Source organism: Hoplias malabaricus, chromosome X2 (assembly GCF_029633855.1).
Source record: "Hoplias malabaricus isolate fHopMal1 chromosome X2, fHopMal1.hap1, whole genome shotgun sequence".
NCBI lineage: Eukaryota > Metazoa > Chordata > Actinopteri > Characiformes > Erythrinidae > Hoplias > Hoplias malabaricus.
In genome coordinates this window covers 17,506,035-17,519,239 of record NC_089819.1, presented here as the reverse complement: position 1 = coordinate 17,519,239, position 13,205 = coordinate 17,506,035, and the positions used below count along the sequence as shown (strand labels likewise).

The 13,205-nt window shown below is 39.7% G+C and overlaps 1 protein-coding gene across 1 annotated transcript in view; it reads right to left on the bottom strand.

The window, feature by feature from the left end:
- Positions 1–11,043, bottom strand: part of LOC136676871 (SET-binding protein-like) — a 51,314-nt gene extending 40,271 nt beyond the window's left edge. Inside the window, exons 1-2 of the mRNA XM_066654139.1 lie at positions 10,626–11,043; positions 1,410–2,047 (exon numbers count right to left, since the gene is read on the bottom strand). Coding sequence (XP_066510236.1) covers positions 1,410–1,880 — 471 coding nt within the window. The 5' untranslated portion in view covers positions 1,881–2,047; positions 10,626–11,043. The remainder of the gene's footprint in view (positions 1–1,409; positions 2,048–10,625) is intronic.
- Between the last annotated feature and the right edge of the window lie 2,162 nt (positions 11,044–13,205).

Genomic DNA, 13,205 nt, shown 5'->3' with positions numbered 1-13,205 from the left:
ATGGCAACAAAATGAACGTTTTGGAAAATTGTAGTAGCATTCTATGGTGCACTAAATTGGACTTTTGGTTACAAACAAAACCGTAGTAATCTAAAGTTATCTTGGTGCCACATACCAATTACTGCCACATAAAATATTGACCTTATCTAAATCATACCATGATTCAAAGCAATTATACTGAAACCAAACAATGACTTTGGAAGAATTATAGGACATGGAATATAAATTAAGGCTATCTGGAGCTAATGTACCCTTGTGTATTAACCGATGTCAAAAAACCTGGCCTAGAGTGCAAGACTAAAGGAAGTTGCAATCTACTGCCATATTTTATAAAATAACATTTCAGGACATCATGAATATTTCAAAAGGCCAAAATTTCGTGAAAAAAGCCTAAGCGCACCAAGACACTTGATCCACATGTAAGTCGATGAACTCGTTGAGTCTAAATGCCACAAAAGGTTAATGGCAGACTTGCATTGCACCACAGCATGCCCTGGACACCCTTCATTTGACATGCAGCCGGCTGAACAGTTACAGACAGAACTGACAGCCAGCAGAATACAATTGTCTCGCCTTGGCAACGCGCCACACGTTCTAGCATTCAGTAATGAGTTCAACCACAGCAGAGGGCCAGATACAAAGAAGGCAGGTAGAACAAGAGGTAAAGGCAGCACTTTGCAATCAGTGAGAAGAAAAATAGAAGAATGAAACTGCACAAAAGAATTCAGTGTAAAGCTTTTAGTGCTACAGACATTCACAACCCGAGTACAAGCTTTAGATTATATCTGTAATGCTTATGGAATTATAACTGTAGCAATATGATAGAAAACAAGGGCAGAACAATACAGTACAATATTAGAATTGTTTAATGTGCTTCCTCTGGAATAGAACTGATTCTATTCAACTAGAAGCCAATTGGTAGGTTGCGATATACATGCAGCCAACATGTTTGTTCACAAAATCAAATTCATTCATTCATTCATTGTCTGTAACCGCTTATCCAGTTCAGGGTCATGGTGGGTCCGGAGCCTACCCCGAAATCACTGGGTGCAAGGCAGGAACACACCCTGGAGTGGGCGCCAGTCCTTCACAGGGCGACACACACGCATACGTTCCCTCACACACTCGCACCTATGGGCACTTTTGAGTAGACAATCCACGTACCAACGTGTGTTTTTGGACCATGGTAGGAAACCCATGCTGACACAGGGAGAACACAACTCCTCACAGACAGTCAACTGGAGCGGGAATTGAAGCCACAACTTCCAGGTCCCTGGACCTGTGTGACTGCAATACTACCTGCTCTGACACCGTACTGCCCTTCAATATCATATTGTGAATCATATATGGTAACATCCCTAATACTTCGTGTGATGTATATTCCTGCCCTTGTTGCCAGAGACACTCACCCTCTTTCTTGGAGGTCCCCTCTCTTCCTCCTTTGACCCTTTATTGTTCTTGGCATGTTTTGTGGTCTTCTGTTCCCCAGGCTGTTTGATGGTGATGCGGATCTCCGGGGGACAGATGTAGTTCTCCAGGCTCTTGGGCGGCTTCTTGGCACGCTTGGTGGTTTGGATCTTCAGTTTTAAGCTGCCCTCCGAGAAGCTGGCCTCTTTGATGGAGAATTCCTGCTCCTCCAGCCCGTCTGGCTGCACCCATTTCTCACTGTCAGCATTGGAGGTGACATCCACATCCTTCCCCAAGCCCAGGTCTTCATCCTCCTCATGCTCCTGCTGCTCTCCACTCAGGCCCAGGCCCTTCACAGGGCCCGCTAGAAGGCCCACCTCAGTGAGATCAGCCTGGTTGATGGTGGTCACAGTGGAGTAGAACTCCTCGTTGCCCTTGGGCCGTGTGGGGCGTGTTAGGTCCCTTTGCTCCATCAATGATCCCAAGGCTCAGGTTCAACACACAGGAACCAGGTCAGGGGGGATGAGAGACGCCGATCACAGTGAATCGTGTTCAGTCAGAGAGGAGTGAAATGGCTCTTGACTCTATTGCTTCCTGAATCGCACAAATCTCGGAAAGGTACAGATTTCCTGGAGTGAAACTGTTAAACAGAGAAGTGAGAGAGAGAGAGAGAGAGAGAGAGAGAGAGAGAGAGAGAGAGAGAGAGAGAGAGACTATCATTACAAATCAGTCAAATCATCATTTACAATTTTTAAACACTGAAAAAACAGTAAAAAAATACACATCATAGAGAATGTAATTTGAACGCAAATGAATTAATTACAAAATATCAATCAATCATTTATCAAATGACATAAAACAAACATATAATAATGTGTAATTGCATTAACACCTCATGAAGGTCTCATGGTTATAAATTATTTTAACAGTAACAATGTGTTAGCCTGCATTACTATCTAAAACATCCTTCTGGATTGTAGCAGTAAGAAAGGCTCCTTTGCTGGTCATTTTATCTATCAAGCAATATCAGTTAACTAAACAAGACAAATGCCCTTTCATTTAACTCCTGATCAATCAGAACAGCAGTTCAAGCCTCTACCTATGTCGAGAGTGATTGGAATGGTCACACCATTTACTCCGAGCTAACTCACAGACACCTTAATTACATCACTGACCAGCTCATTTGCTTTGGTGGTCAGTTGAGTAACCCCAGTCCTGGTGTGAAAATGAACAAATGAGGCCTCTGGCCCCATGATAAACACTTCTCAGACATCAGACAGACCTCAACCTGTGCAGTCAGAGACCTGGAAAAGCCCAATTAGGCTTGAACACAACACCTCTACTGCCGGCTGCTTAGCATCAAAAGGGAAGCATGAATGACCTCAGCTCAGTTCCTTTGGTCCAATTATAAAATGAGTGAAGGGAGGGATACAAAGAGGCATGAACTGCTGAGGGAATGGAACACGGTTTAGAGAAACGACATAGAATGTAACGTAAATAGCAACATTTAGGAATATTGTGTGTTTCACTACTGGTTAAAATTATTTTATTTTGACAAGAACACTGTTTGTGTGATTTCAAAAAATTGAGTGTATAGTTTGGTGAAATTGACTTTTTCAGCATGGTGACAGCCTATTGTATTCTGCAGGTATAAAAACTGTATAAACAATGTAAAGCTGTGTGCTTTGAAGTGTGGATGTAGTAATGTCAATGTACATTTGCATGTAGATGCTACCGTCAATGTTAAATTTGGTTTGGTGGCTCACAGCATGCAACTGTTTATAACCGACTGTCATGATAGATTTTATGCAAATTATCTTGTGCCCTTTTGGACACATATGTCATACCTTTTACTTCCTTCTGTCTGTAACCTTAAGTTGAAATGATCTTAAAGAACTGGGTAAAGCCAAGCCTCCATCTTCAAAAATTCTGAGCTAAACAAACAACAAATCATCCAACACACATTTTGCTAGCTGCAAGTACACAACACAGCAGTTAGTCAAATCCAAACAGCGTAATTCCAGTGATGTTGGCTTAAAATCCCCATCTCCTAACATCTGAGCAAAGTGCTCTCAGGTAACTCCCTGAGCGGCGACCATGTTGTGTCAGTATTGATGTGTATTGACTGAGGACTGGGGAGTTTACTCCTCTCGCTGGCAAAGCTCAATCTTTCATCCTGCTTAACTGCGGCTGGCCGGGTGTCAGACAGCTCTTGGTGTCCTTTCCCTTTCGCCTGCCCGACAGGTGACAGATGAGAGGCTACTGAAAACAACGGCCATCACACAAGTGCATGGATCTGAGCTAGACTAAACATCTTCATCTATCCATCATATGGTGACAGTCATAATAGCATAATGCTCATTCCATTCCATGATGATTCAAACACTGCCATTCATAAATCCTCCATGAAACCCCTTTCGTTTATGCTGTGATGCATCATTAGGAGTCTATTATTCTGGAGGGTTTCCTGTGGAGGCCTGGGTGTTCTGAAAGGTTTTGGACATCAAGAACCCCATTTAGGCAATTAGTGGCCTCCATGTGAAGCTCTTCAGTCACAACAAAAAAGCTAGTGACAGTGACTGGTTGAAGAATTTTACTTACCTAGCTTACTAATGTGTGTGCACAAAGGTAAACTGCCATTATTCTACATCCATGCAGACTCACGTGTCTACTATACACACACACACACACACACACACCAAAGAACGCCTCACTACTATCTGGACGAATATGATACTCATAGGCCATTGCTGATATATGTTTATGTACATGTACATATTTGCCAATTCTCATGAATGAATATTTAAAGGACATGAGATGGGACTACATCTACCTTAAATAGCATTTCATGCACTAAAAGTTAAAACTGCAAACATTTTGGCGTTTAGCCTAAACATTCTCCCAGTCCATAGTACAATACAGGCATTACAGGTATTGGTGTTTATTCTAAGCTTCTGCCCAGTGCTGATAAATATTTAGCAATTATCATCAGATGTCTATATGATTTCGATATTGTTGTGCATCCTCCCTAATCCTTGTCCTTTCTTTAAACTTGGAAATTAAGCATCTCTTAGAATCCATCTCTTACAAACCACAATATCAATCACAAGTTTATGTAACAGTAACCCCAGTCTGAACTTGCAGGCTTAGCCAACTTCAAGCTAATTGTGTAAGACCACAGTCTGCTCATAAACCAGTTTATTATTTTCACAAATATGCCCGAGGCGGATCCTGGGCTTTCCTGCTAAACTGCATGAAAGAGTTTTGTGTCAGCAGCATAGCCTCTGGCAGCCTCAAAAGGGAACATATTCAGACGTTTGTCCTTGAGGGCCTTTATGCGTTGATCTGCTATGGCCTCTTTTGGGCGCATCTCAATTAGGACGATCACAGCTTTGTGTAGCAATTATCTGAACGTACATTCAGTGCGCCAAAAAAAAAAAAAAAAAAAAAAAAAACAGCCCTTAATTGCCACAATCATGACGTAATGGTTTAACTATGCAATGCAAGCTTTGTGCTTTAGTAGGTTGCACAAAATATGGAGAAGCTTAACGAGTGTGGAAAACACAAAGAGTAACATTTCAGCAAGAGTACACAATTGGGAAAGCTCAGACAATAACATGACCTAAAATATCTCATCCATGCTCCTGCCATATCTCTATGAAGCCTAGGATGATACTTAATATTACCGTAAAACTACTCCACAAAATCAGAGACTATTCCATTTCTATTCAAAACCGTTGTTCAATATTCCACAAGTTTCTGATAAGATATAAGATTGACCATTGTATAAAGAAGGAGGAAATTCAAAAGAAAAAACAGGAATTAACAAAACAGACATCCAAAGTTAAAGATTAAATGGGACTCAATCTGATAGTACAACACTACATAGAGCTTTCATCTTTGATAAAGCAGAGAATATCAAGCTCCACTCTTGATTCAGTTCTAAAGGAAAGAGTTTTCTGTCCATCAATCCACTGTAAAAAGAAAACACTGTACTAGACCTAGCTATTATTAAAGCTGTTTGAGAGGACTTGGATAGTGAGGAGAGGTAGAAAACCAACTTTTACAATATTTGCAGATTTCGGAAGAAACACACAGCATTTTTCCCAAAGAGAATGGGGCTGTAAACAAGGCAAAAACTGAACATTTAATATAATGAAGTCCTACTTGTGGACCCAACTTTCACACATGACAACACTTTGTAAACAGTACCTATAGGTAATTTTGGCTCATGTGTAAACAATAATTGTAACCACATCACATGATATGTAAATAAAGATTTGGGCGATTAGGTATACAGACTAGCAGTGGTCTCTCCTCCCTGGGTTTGGGTGTAACACACACTGAGAGTGTGAAAAGATTCCACCCAGTAACACAGCCCCTTTTAAGGCAATGCACAGTGCACACTGAGGCACACACAAAAAAAGAAAAAAGAAACAACCAGGCCGAACAGACACATGTTCACACTTTGCTCCAGTGCAGTTATAAACACTAATGAAACTTTCAATCTTCAAAAGTTTTTTGAAGCTGTGCAGCATAGAAAAGAAAGTACCTATCTTACCATTGTGTACTAATGTTTAGTACAGTACTTCTACATGCAGTACATTATGGGCACAAAGCAAATGAATCTCCAAACAACACATTTCCATGCATATTGTTGGCTGTGAACTGGACATGCAGAGGATATAAAAATATTCACAACAGAAAACAAAACAGGAAGCTGTCTTACAACCAAGAAGCCACAATTGAATTCAATACTTGTCTCATTAGATTCTATTCATTGAGAGTAGCGTCAATGGGACCCCAGTGGAAGGCTTGTCAATTACAAGCCCAATAATATATTCAGAAGCTCTTTAGATGAGAACTTTCTGGAAGGAGCCTGCCAAGAGAATAGCCAGCTCACCCCCTGGGTGGAAGGGGAAGTGACTGCATACCCCCCCTCACTAGCGATCCGCCTCTCCAAAGTGGCAGGGTTGACAGCTCTCTCAGAGAAGCCAAACAAATGCCTGGAAGTCCTCCACTAAATACTCAATTCATCTCCCAAGCCACAGTTGTTCAAGACAGTCCTCCATGGCCATAAATTCAATGCACTACAGATGCAAAACTGTGAGCTTAGGCCAGCTAAATACAGTACACAATACATCAGAGGTCAAAAAAGAACATATAATCCACTGCTGCTTGGATGACGTTGGTTGGTTTAGACATGAATACCACATAACAACAGAACTGTCCATGATTATATTCCCTTCGTATTTTGTGCTTGGATATGACAAGGCAGAACAGCAGACACACACAAGGGCATGACCTAGAGTCTAGTCTTGGACAGCCCACAACAGACCAAAAGCTAAAAAACTAATGACATGCCCTGCTCAACTAAGCTAACTCAGCAAACACATCTGTTGCCAAATTCAAAAATAGCCACTAGGTCTAAATCGCCTTGAAGCTTTAAGGTCCTCCAATGCTGTTCACAAACAATTGGCCAATGCCATTCAGTTTATGCTGTCAAACATACAAATTGTACATGCCATGGGACAACAGTAAGCCAGCTAATAAACCCCAAAACAGGTTTCTCAAGGCCATTCCTCGGAATGGAAATATAAATAACACCTTTGTCCGATCAATGTCCCTGCTTAGCATAACCGTCTAGTTATCCTGTAACAAGCCCAATGCTGCAAAACTATATGCATTTCTTACTATATGAATTTTGATGCCACTTGTTTTCTCCTTTGGATTTCAATGCAGTGTTTGTGCAGTGTCATTTAATAGGCAGGTTCTTATTCCCCTGCCTTGTTTAGTTTTCTTTTAAAGCAGTAACTAATACAAAACTGTCAAGCTTGATTATTCTTATCTGAGGAGAGACAGGAATTTCAAGCACAGAGTGGAAAACAAAATGGCTGGAGTAAAAAAAAAAAGAGAGAGAGAGAGATTGTCTTCCTCCTCCTCCTCTGTGTCTTGCTGCCAAAAGGTGTTCTTGCTCTGATACTCCGTTTGGAACGACTGCCAAAAATGAGATTTGTCCTTGGATATCTTCCCCTCTTCCTTTGTCTCCTGTCAGGACTTGGCTGTCCTCCAGCAAAACTAGCCCCAGCCAGGAACAGAGGGAGATCTATTCACACACATAAACATCACTTTGGATTTGTGCTTTAGTCAAATAGCACTGTATTCTTTCTGTGGAAATCAAATATACTATATCTGAACGTAATATGGTTTTTAGCTTCATTTTGCTGGGCAAGATTATAGTAATAAATATATCTATTCTGTCTGATCATGACTATCTGACTTGTGGCTTTGAGGCTTTCACTGAATAATCTCCATGAAATGTTGAGAAGCCCTATGTGGCTTTTTTTACATACAGTCTGGACTACATATATAAACCACATCATCTCTGCATACGCCAAACTGTGAATGCGCATGTCAACACATCTGGAAAAATCTCTGCTACAAAAACGCTTTACAGAAATAGGAGGGTGGCCATCACTGTCACTAATGGCCCCAGCATCGTCCCAGTGCTGGCAAACCTGATGTAAGTCAGAAAGTCCAGTTGTCATGGCAACTAAAGTTATGAGAAACAATGTAAGTCATTTTTATGCATGCCTCAGTCCTGCCCTGGGCTAATACATACCATTAGTCTCCTTTTTCCAAGACTATAACAACTGCTTATGACTGTTATCCAAATAAACAGTTCTTATCAATTTGATATAATCAAGAGCCAGGTGTTTTGGGACATTTCTTTCTCTGACTGACAATATCTTTAATTATATTTTTATAAAATCACTAATGACCCTTTTGTTAAAGGGCAAAGTAAAATAAAAAACAGGATCCCAACCTGCACATGATTCAGTAATCACAACACAAATAATTTTCTCTTAGTGGACCGATACAGTAAAATGTGTTTAATACTTTTTTCAATCATAGTTATATTTCCAGTGGAAGCCTGAGTTTGACTGGTGATATTGGGTATATTCAGAACAATAAAAGTGATGACTATAATCATGTTTGGAAGGCAGGGGTAATAATGAGGCAATGGATTATTGATTGGTGATTGTGGCTTGCAAACTTTGTTGTTGCACCTATTTTAGTTGCCAACATTATTAGAATGTCAATTTTCACACTCTTTGTGATGCATACAGTCATGGTTTTGCAATGAAGGGTCCATAATGTCCTTTTTTTCCCTCAGTTTTTTACTGGTGTAGGTAATCATCACCTGTTGCCTTTATAATCCTTCAGCTTAACTTGCCACAGAACACTATGCAAATGGAATATAAATTTACATTTCTAAAAAAAACCCTACATCAGAAACCCAGGGTACATTAAAATGACCTTGTAACCTAAAGGCAATCAAGGCAATCATGTGCAATCAAGTTGCACATACAAGCATCGAGCTCTGTCAATAATCAAAGACCAGAGAACCAGCCAGGTCATCACCTAAGCACCACCTTCTTTACATTTTGCAGGATTTTAGCAAAAAAAAAACTGAGAAGAGAGGATGCCTTACCACAATTTATGCAGAATGCCAAAACAGCATTGGTACTAATAGTAGTACAGAGTAACGATTTGTTAGTATGGTGTGTACAATATATTAATACATGAATGCCCAAGTAATGCAAAATTTATACTATGTAATACACAGCATTACATTACAGATGATGTGCTCTCATGATATTAGCCTCCTTAATTTAAGAAATGTGAACATCCAAAATTTAATGAAGCTTCATCTCAGTATTCCTTCATGTCTCATAGATGATAATGAAGGAAGATTGAAATTAGGCTACTCTCCCACGCAGCTTCTCTACATTTCAGACAAAACAAGACTGTCCCAAGGGTGAGGAGGCTGTAGAGGTGAAGCCCACACTGTTTGGCTCGTAGTGGAAATGGCTTGGTTTGGCGTTGGCTGGCCGTCTACTCTCCTCAGCGAAGCAAAGCAAAAAGACAAATTACTGAGAGAGGAACCTCCACCCAGTCTCTGGATCACCTGAAACCTGCCCCAAAGCCCTGTCTTTCTTTTGGAGGCTGATGCAAAATAACTTTTCCCATATGAGAGGAGCTACAGACAATTCTCAATTTACCATTCCACCTTAAGCTGAGACATCAGAATGCAACTGCTGAACATTTTAAGGTGAAACAGAAAATTGCAATATGAAGCAAGTTTCAGTTTTCTCAGCATCCCTCCACAGCTAGCTGCTTTTCCACTATCAAAACACATATTGTGCACTCCACCTTTCCTTTTAATCTTTTGATGTAAATGGCTTATTTAATGCAGTTTTCTACTTAATAACATTAGGATTAAAGATCTGATTGTTATTTGACCTGCTATGTTCATTACTACAAATAGCAATAGTAACCTTAAAGGACCTATATTAAAGACAATTAGGCCCTTGCTTAAATATGTTAAAAATGTAACACTGTTACATTTTCCAAATATCACATTCTCAGTCCATATATGGAAACAAAGCTGCAAGGAGGGTTCATTTTGATTTCTGTTTGTGAGGTCACAACAACATATTTAAGTAATCTCTAATGCTGCATGTAAATTACAAAACAGTGAGATGGTTTTAATGTTCTGAAACAGGGCACCAGCCAGCCAGACTGTTAAAATGTGCCACCATGTGTTATGCTATTTGAACCACATGCAAAAATCTGAGATGATGGAAAATTTTGATTTTTTTTTTTTACTTTAGTTCACAGTTCATATTTACTTCACATTTATAAAGAGGTAATTACCTCTTTTGCTCACATGTGGTTCATCTGAGCACAGGACAAGCCTTGTACTCTATTTGGACACCTAAACATGCTACCAACATGCCTACAAGGTGGTCACCAGTCACAAAGTGTTTCACTGTAATGTAAATACAGTATTAAGCAGCTTAGCCCCGCCCACTCACCCTGAAGTTATAAGAAGTGTTTCCCTTCTGACTGCTTTTTGAATGAGGCACAATACAGGGCAGCCAATCAGAACAGAGGTCATTTAAAAGCAGTCTTGAAAACACAGGTTTGATCATTTATAGGGATAAAGACGTTGAAAATTGCCATTTCATCGTTGGCCTAACAGGTTTGGTGTAGTTTGTACACAAAATGTCCCTAAGTGAACAACTGGAAGAACGTTCAAATGCAAGAAAATGGAGGACATACACCCCTTGAAATATGAAATAACGTTAATGTGATTTGGTTGTTTAGATTAAAAAGCACTGCTGTGGTGTGCATATAACATTAAAACTCACCCATTTCCGAAGCTGCTGTTCACGTAGTTAAAAGCAAATCCATCCAGTGACATGAATACGATCTCAGGCAGGACCGACGGCAACTTTACAATCCGTCAAACTGAACGATGCATTAAAAACCCAAAAATGACTATCTTTATCGGCGTAAAATGGCGTCAACCGAAATTTCCGATGAGGTTAAAGAGGGAAAAGAGCCAAAGAGTCGATGAGCGGCCGGTAAGAGGACAGAACAACACTAAATCGTAACGTAATCGTTACACAAGGAAATATTTATGGTTAATGTCAAACAGAAACTGTGGTCTTTGCTTTAGAAGCTTGTCTATCAAGCTTAGCTATAGAAAAGCCCGCCGTCTCGCTACTCACAGAACTGCATTGCTTCTCTCTCAAATCCCAGACTTGTGTGTGCGTGTGTGTGTGTGTGAGAGAGAGAGAGAGAGAGAGAGAGAGAGAGAGAGAGAGGAGGGGGTCAGTCAAACCTCTACCACTGCGGAGAAAGAAAACACGCACACTACAATCCTCAATATCCCTAGTCCCACTTGTTTAGCCTAGCACCCTATTCGCACCAAAAAGATCAGCCTAAAATATCTTCCTATATTCCCCTTTTTAGAGTTGAGTTCAGTCTCAATTTCCCTACAAAATATCGCGTCTTGTATTTACTCTTTGCTCCCGTCTGTTTCGGGTTTGGTGAAGGGTGTTTAGTTGTTTTATCCTGTTAATCTCTATAGATAACGATCTCTCCCAGAAAGGTACACTCAGCTCGAATGGATTGCTCTGTGATTTTTTTTCTCCCACCCGTATTCCGACATGCCCCACCTTTTCAGCTCCTATTGGCTATTGTCTTGCATTGATTGATTGATTGGCTCATAATTTGGAATCTACAGCAGCCCGCCTCAGAAGAACCAATCGCTGCGAAGGACGGCGATCGTGAGTTGAGATTCTAGCCAATCACAGCGCAGAAAGGCGGGCTTTTATTGAAACGGGTGCGATATCTCTCAAAGCTCAGTGTTGCCCTCTACACATCAACACTAGTGTAGCTACAAACACATCATTTAGCAGCTACAGCATTACTGCTAATTACAATGTGAGGATTCCTGTCGCTAATAAATGAAAGATTTCCTTATAAAATATGCGGTTTTTTTTCCATCTCATAATATGGAAAAACTGGGAACAAAACTGTCAAAGTGTATATTGACCTTTATTTTGCTCAGGTTTTTAATGCTGTTACATAAACGGCAAACGTTTTTTAAGATGTATTGAATTACATTAAAGATGGATTTCACAGATTCCTCCCATTTTCAAAATTACTTGGCTGAGATATCAAACATTTCAGAGCAATTTGATGTGAGGCACAGATGGGCTGCCATCACATTATCCAGGTGGATGCTGCACACTGGTGTCGATCGACATCCCAAAAATGGGTCTAGGGAAAACTCTATTCTAATATAACTATAATTCATCATTAATTGTGAAGTTTAGAATTTTTATTTGCATGCTTGGATGATGGTGATGGGAATTTCAAAAGTTTTGATGTCTCTAAAAGCTATCAGAGGAAGTTACATGTAATGATTAGGATCATGTCTCATGTGAGAGACATCGTTTCATGTATTTTGTGTTTTTTAAGGTTTCGGGGGAAAAAATGAAAAACTATTCACAATGAGGCATTGAGCCAATGTCAGTGCCAAATGACACACAAAAAACAGCTATTTCTTCAAATTTACATTTTTATGATTTCTGTCACTAAGTCATAAATATCCTTGCTGCACTTCATATCAGAACAACTCTAAATATGATATAATACACTTACTTATCAGATTTCTCTGTAACTTTGCATGCATCTGAAGGCAGATCCATATATAGTCATACACTCATAGAACACCACAAACATTCACATATCCTTTTACACACCTTATGGAAACAATGATACACTGAAAATCATTTCATATTCATACTCTAGTGCTATATATGATGATATACACTATGTGTGCATGTTGCATCACACACGTCTCCACATAACTGTCTAAATATCTTGCACCCTAGATTAAATGGCAGAGATAGATAGATAGATAGATAGATAGATAGATAGATAGATAGATAGATAGATAGATAGATAGAGAGAGAGAGAGAGAGAGAGAGAGAGAGAGAAAGAGAAATAGAATACACTATACAATTAAGAATGACACTCTCAATGCTCCATTATTTCAGGCATTTACTTTAATACTTTACAACTCCATTAGGTGGTTGTTCATAACATTTTATTGCTTCTTGCCTCAGTATTTCAATTTCTGCCATTATTGCACCAGGTAGGAGTGTCAAAGACATGTGTAACAGCGTCAGTAGAGGAGGCTCCTCCAGAAATGATTTAAGGACAGAGCAGGCCTGCTAGATCCATAGTTACATTTGTCTACATATGGAAAATCCAGACTGTACTTCAAAAGCACAAAGTGATATCTAATATAAAGGCATTGTGACCAGTGGAAAGTACTTATATATAATAGAATATTAGAGGACCTATAACGTTTTAGTATTTGAATATTTTTCCCCCCTGAAGATTAATTTCCTGTATCCAAGTAGCAAAACAAT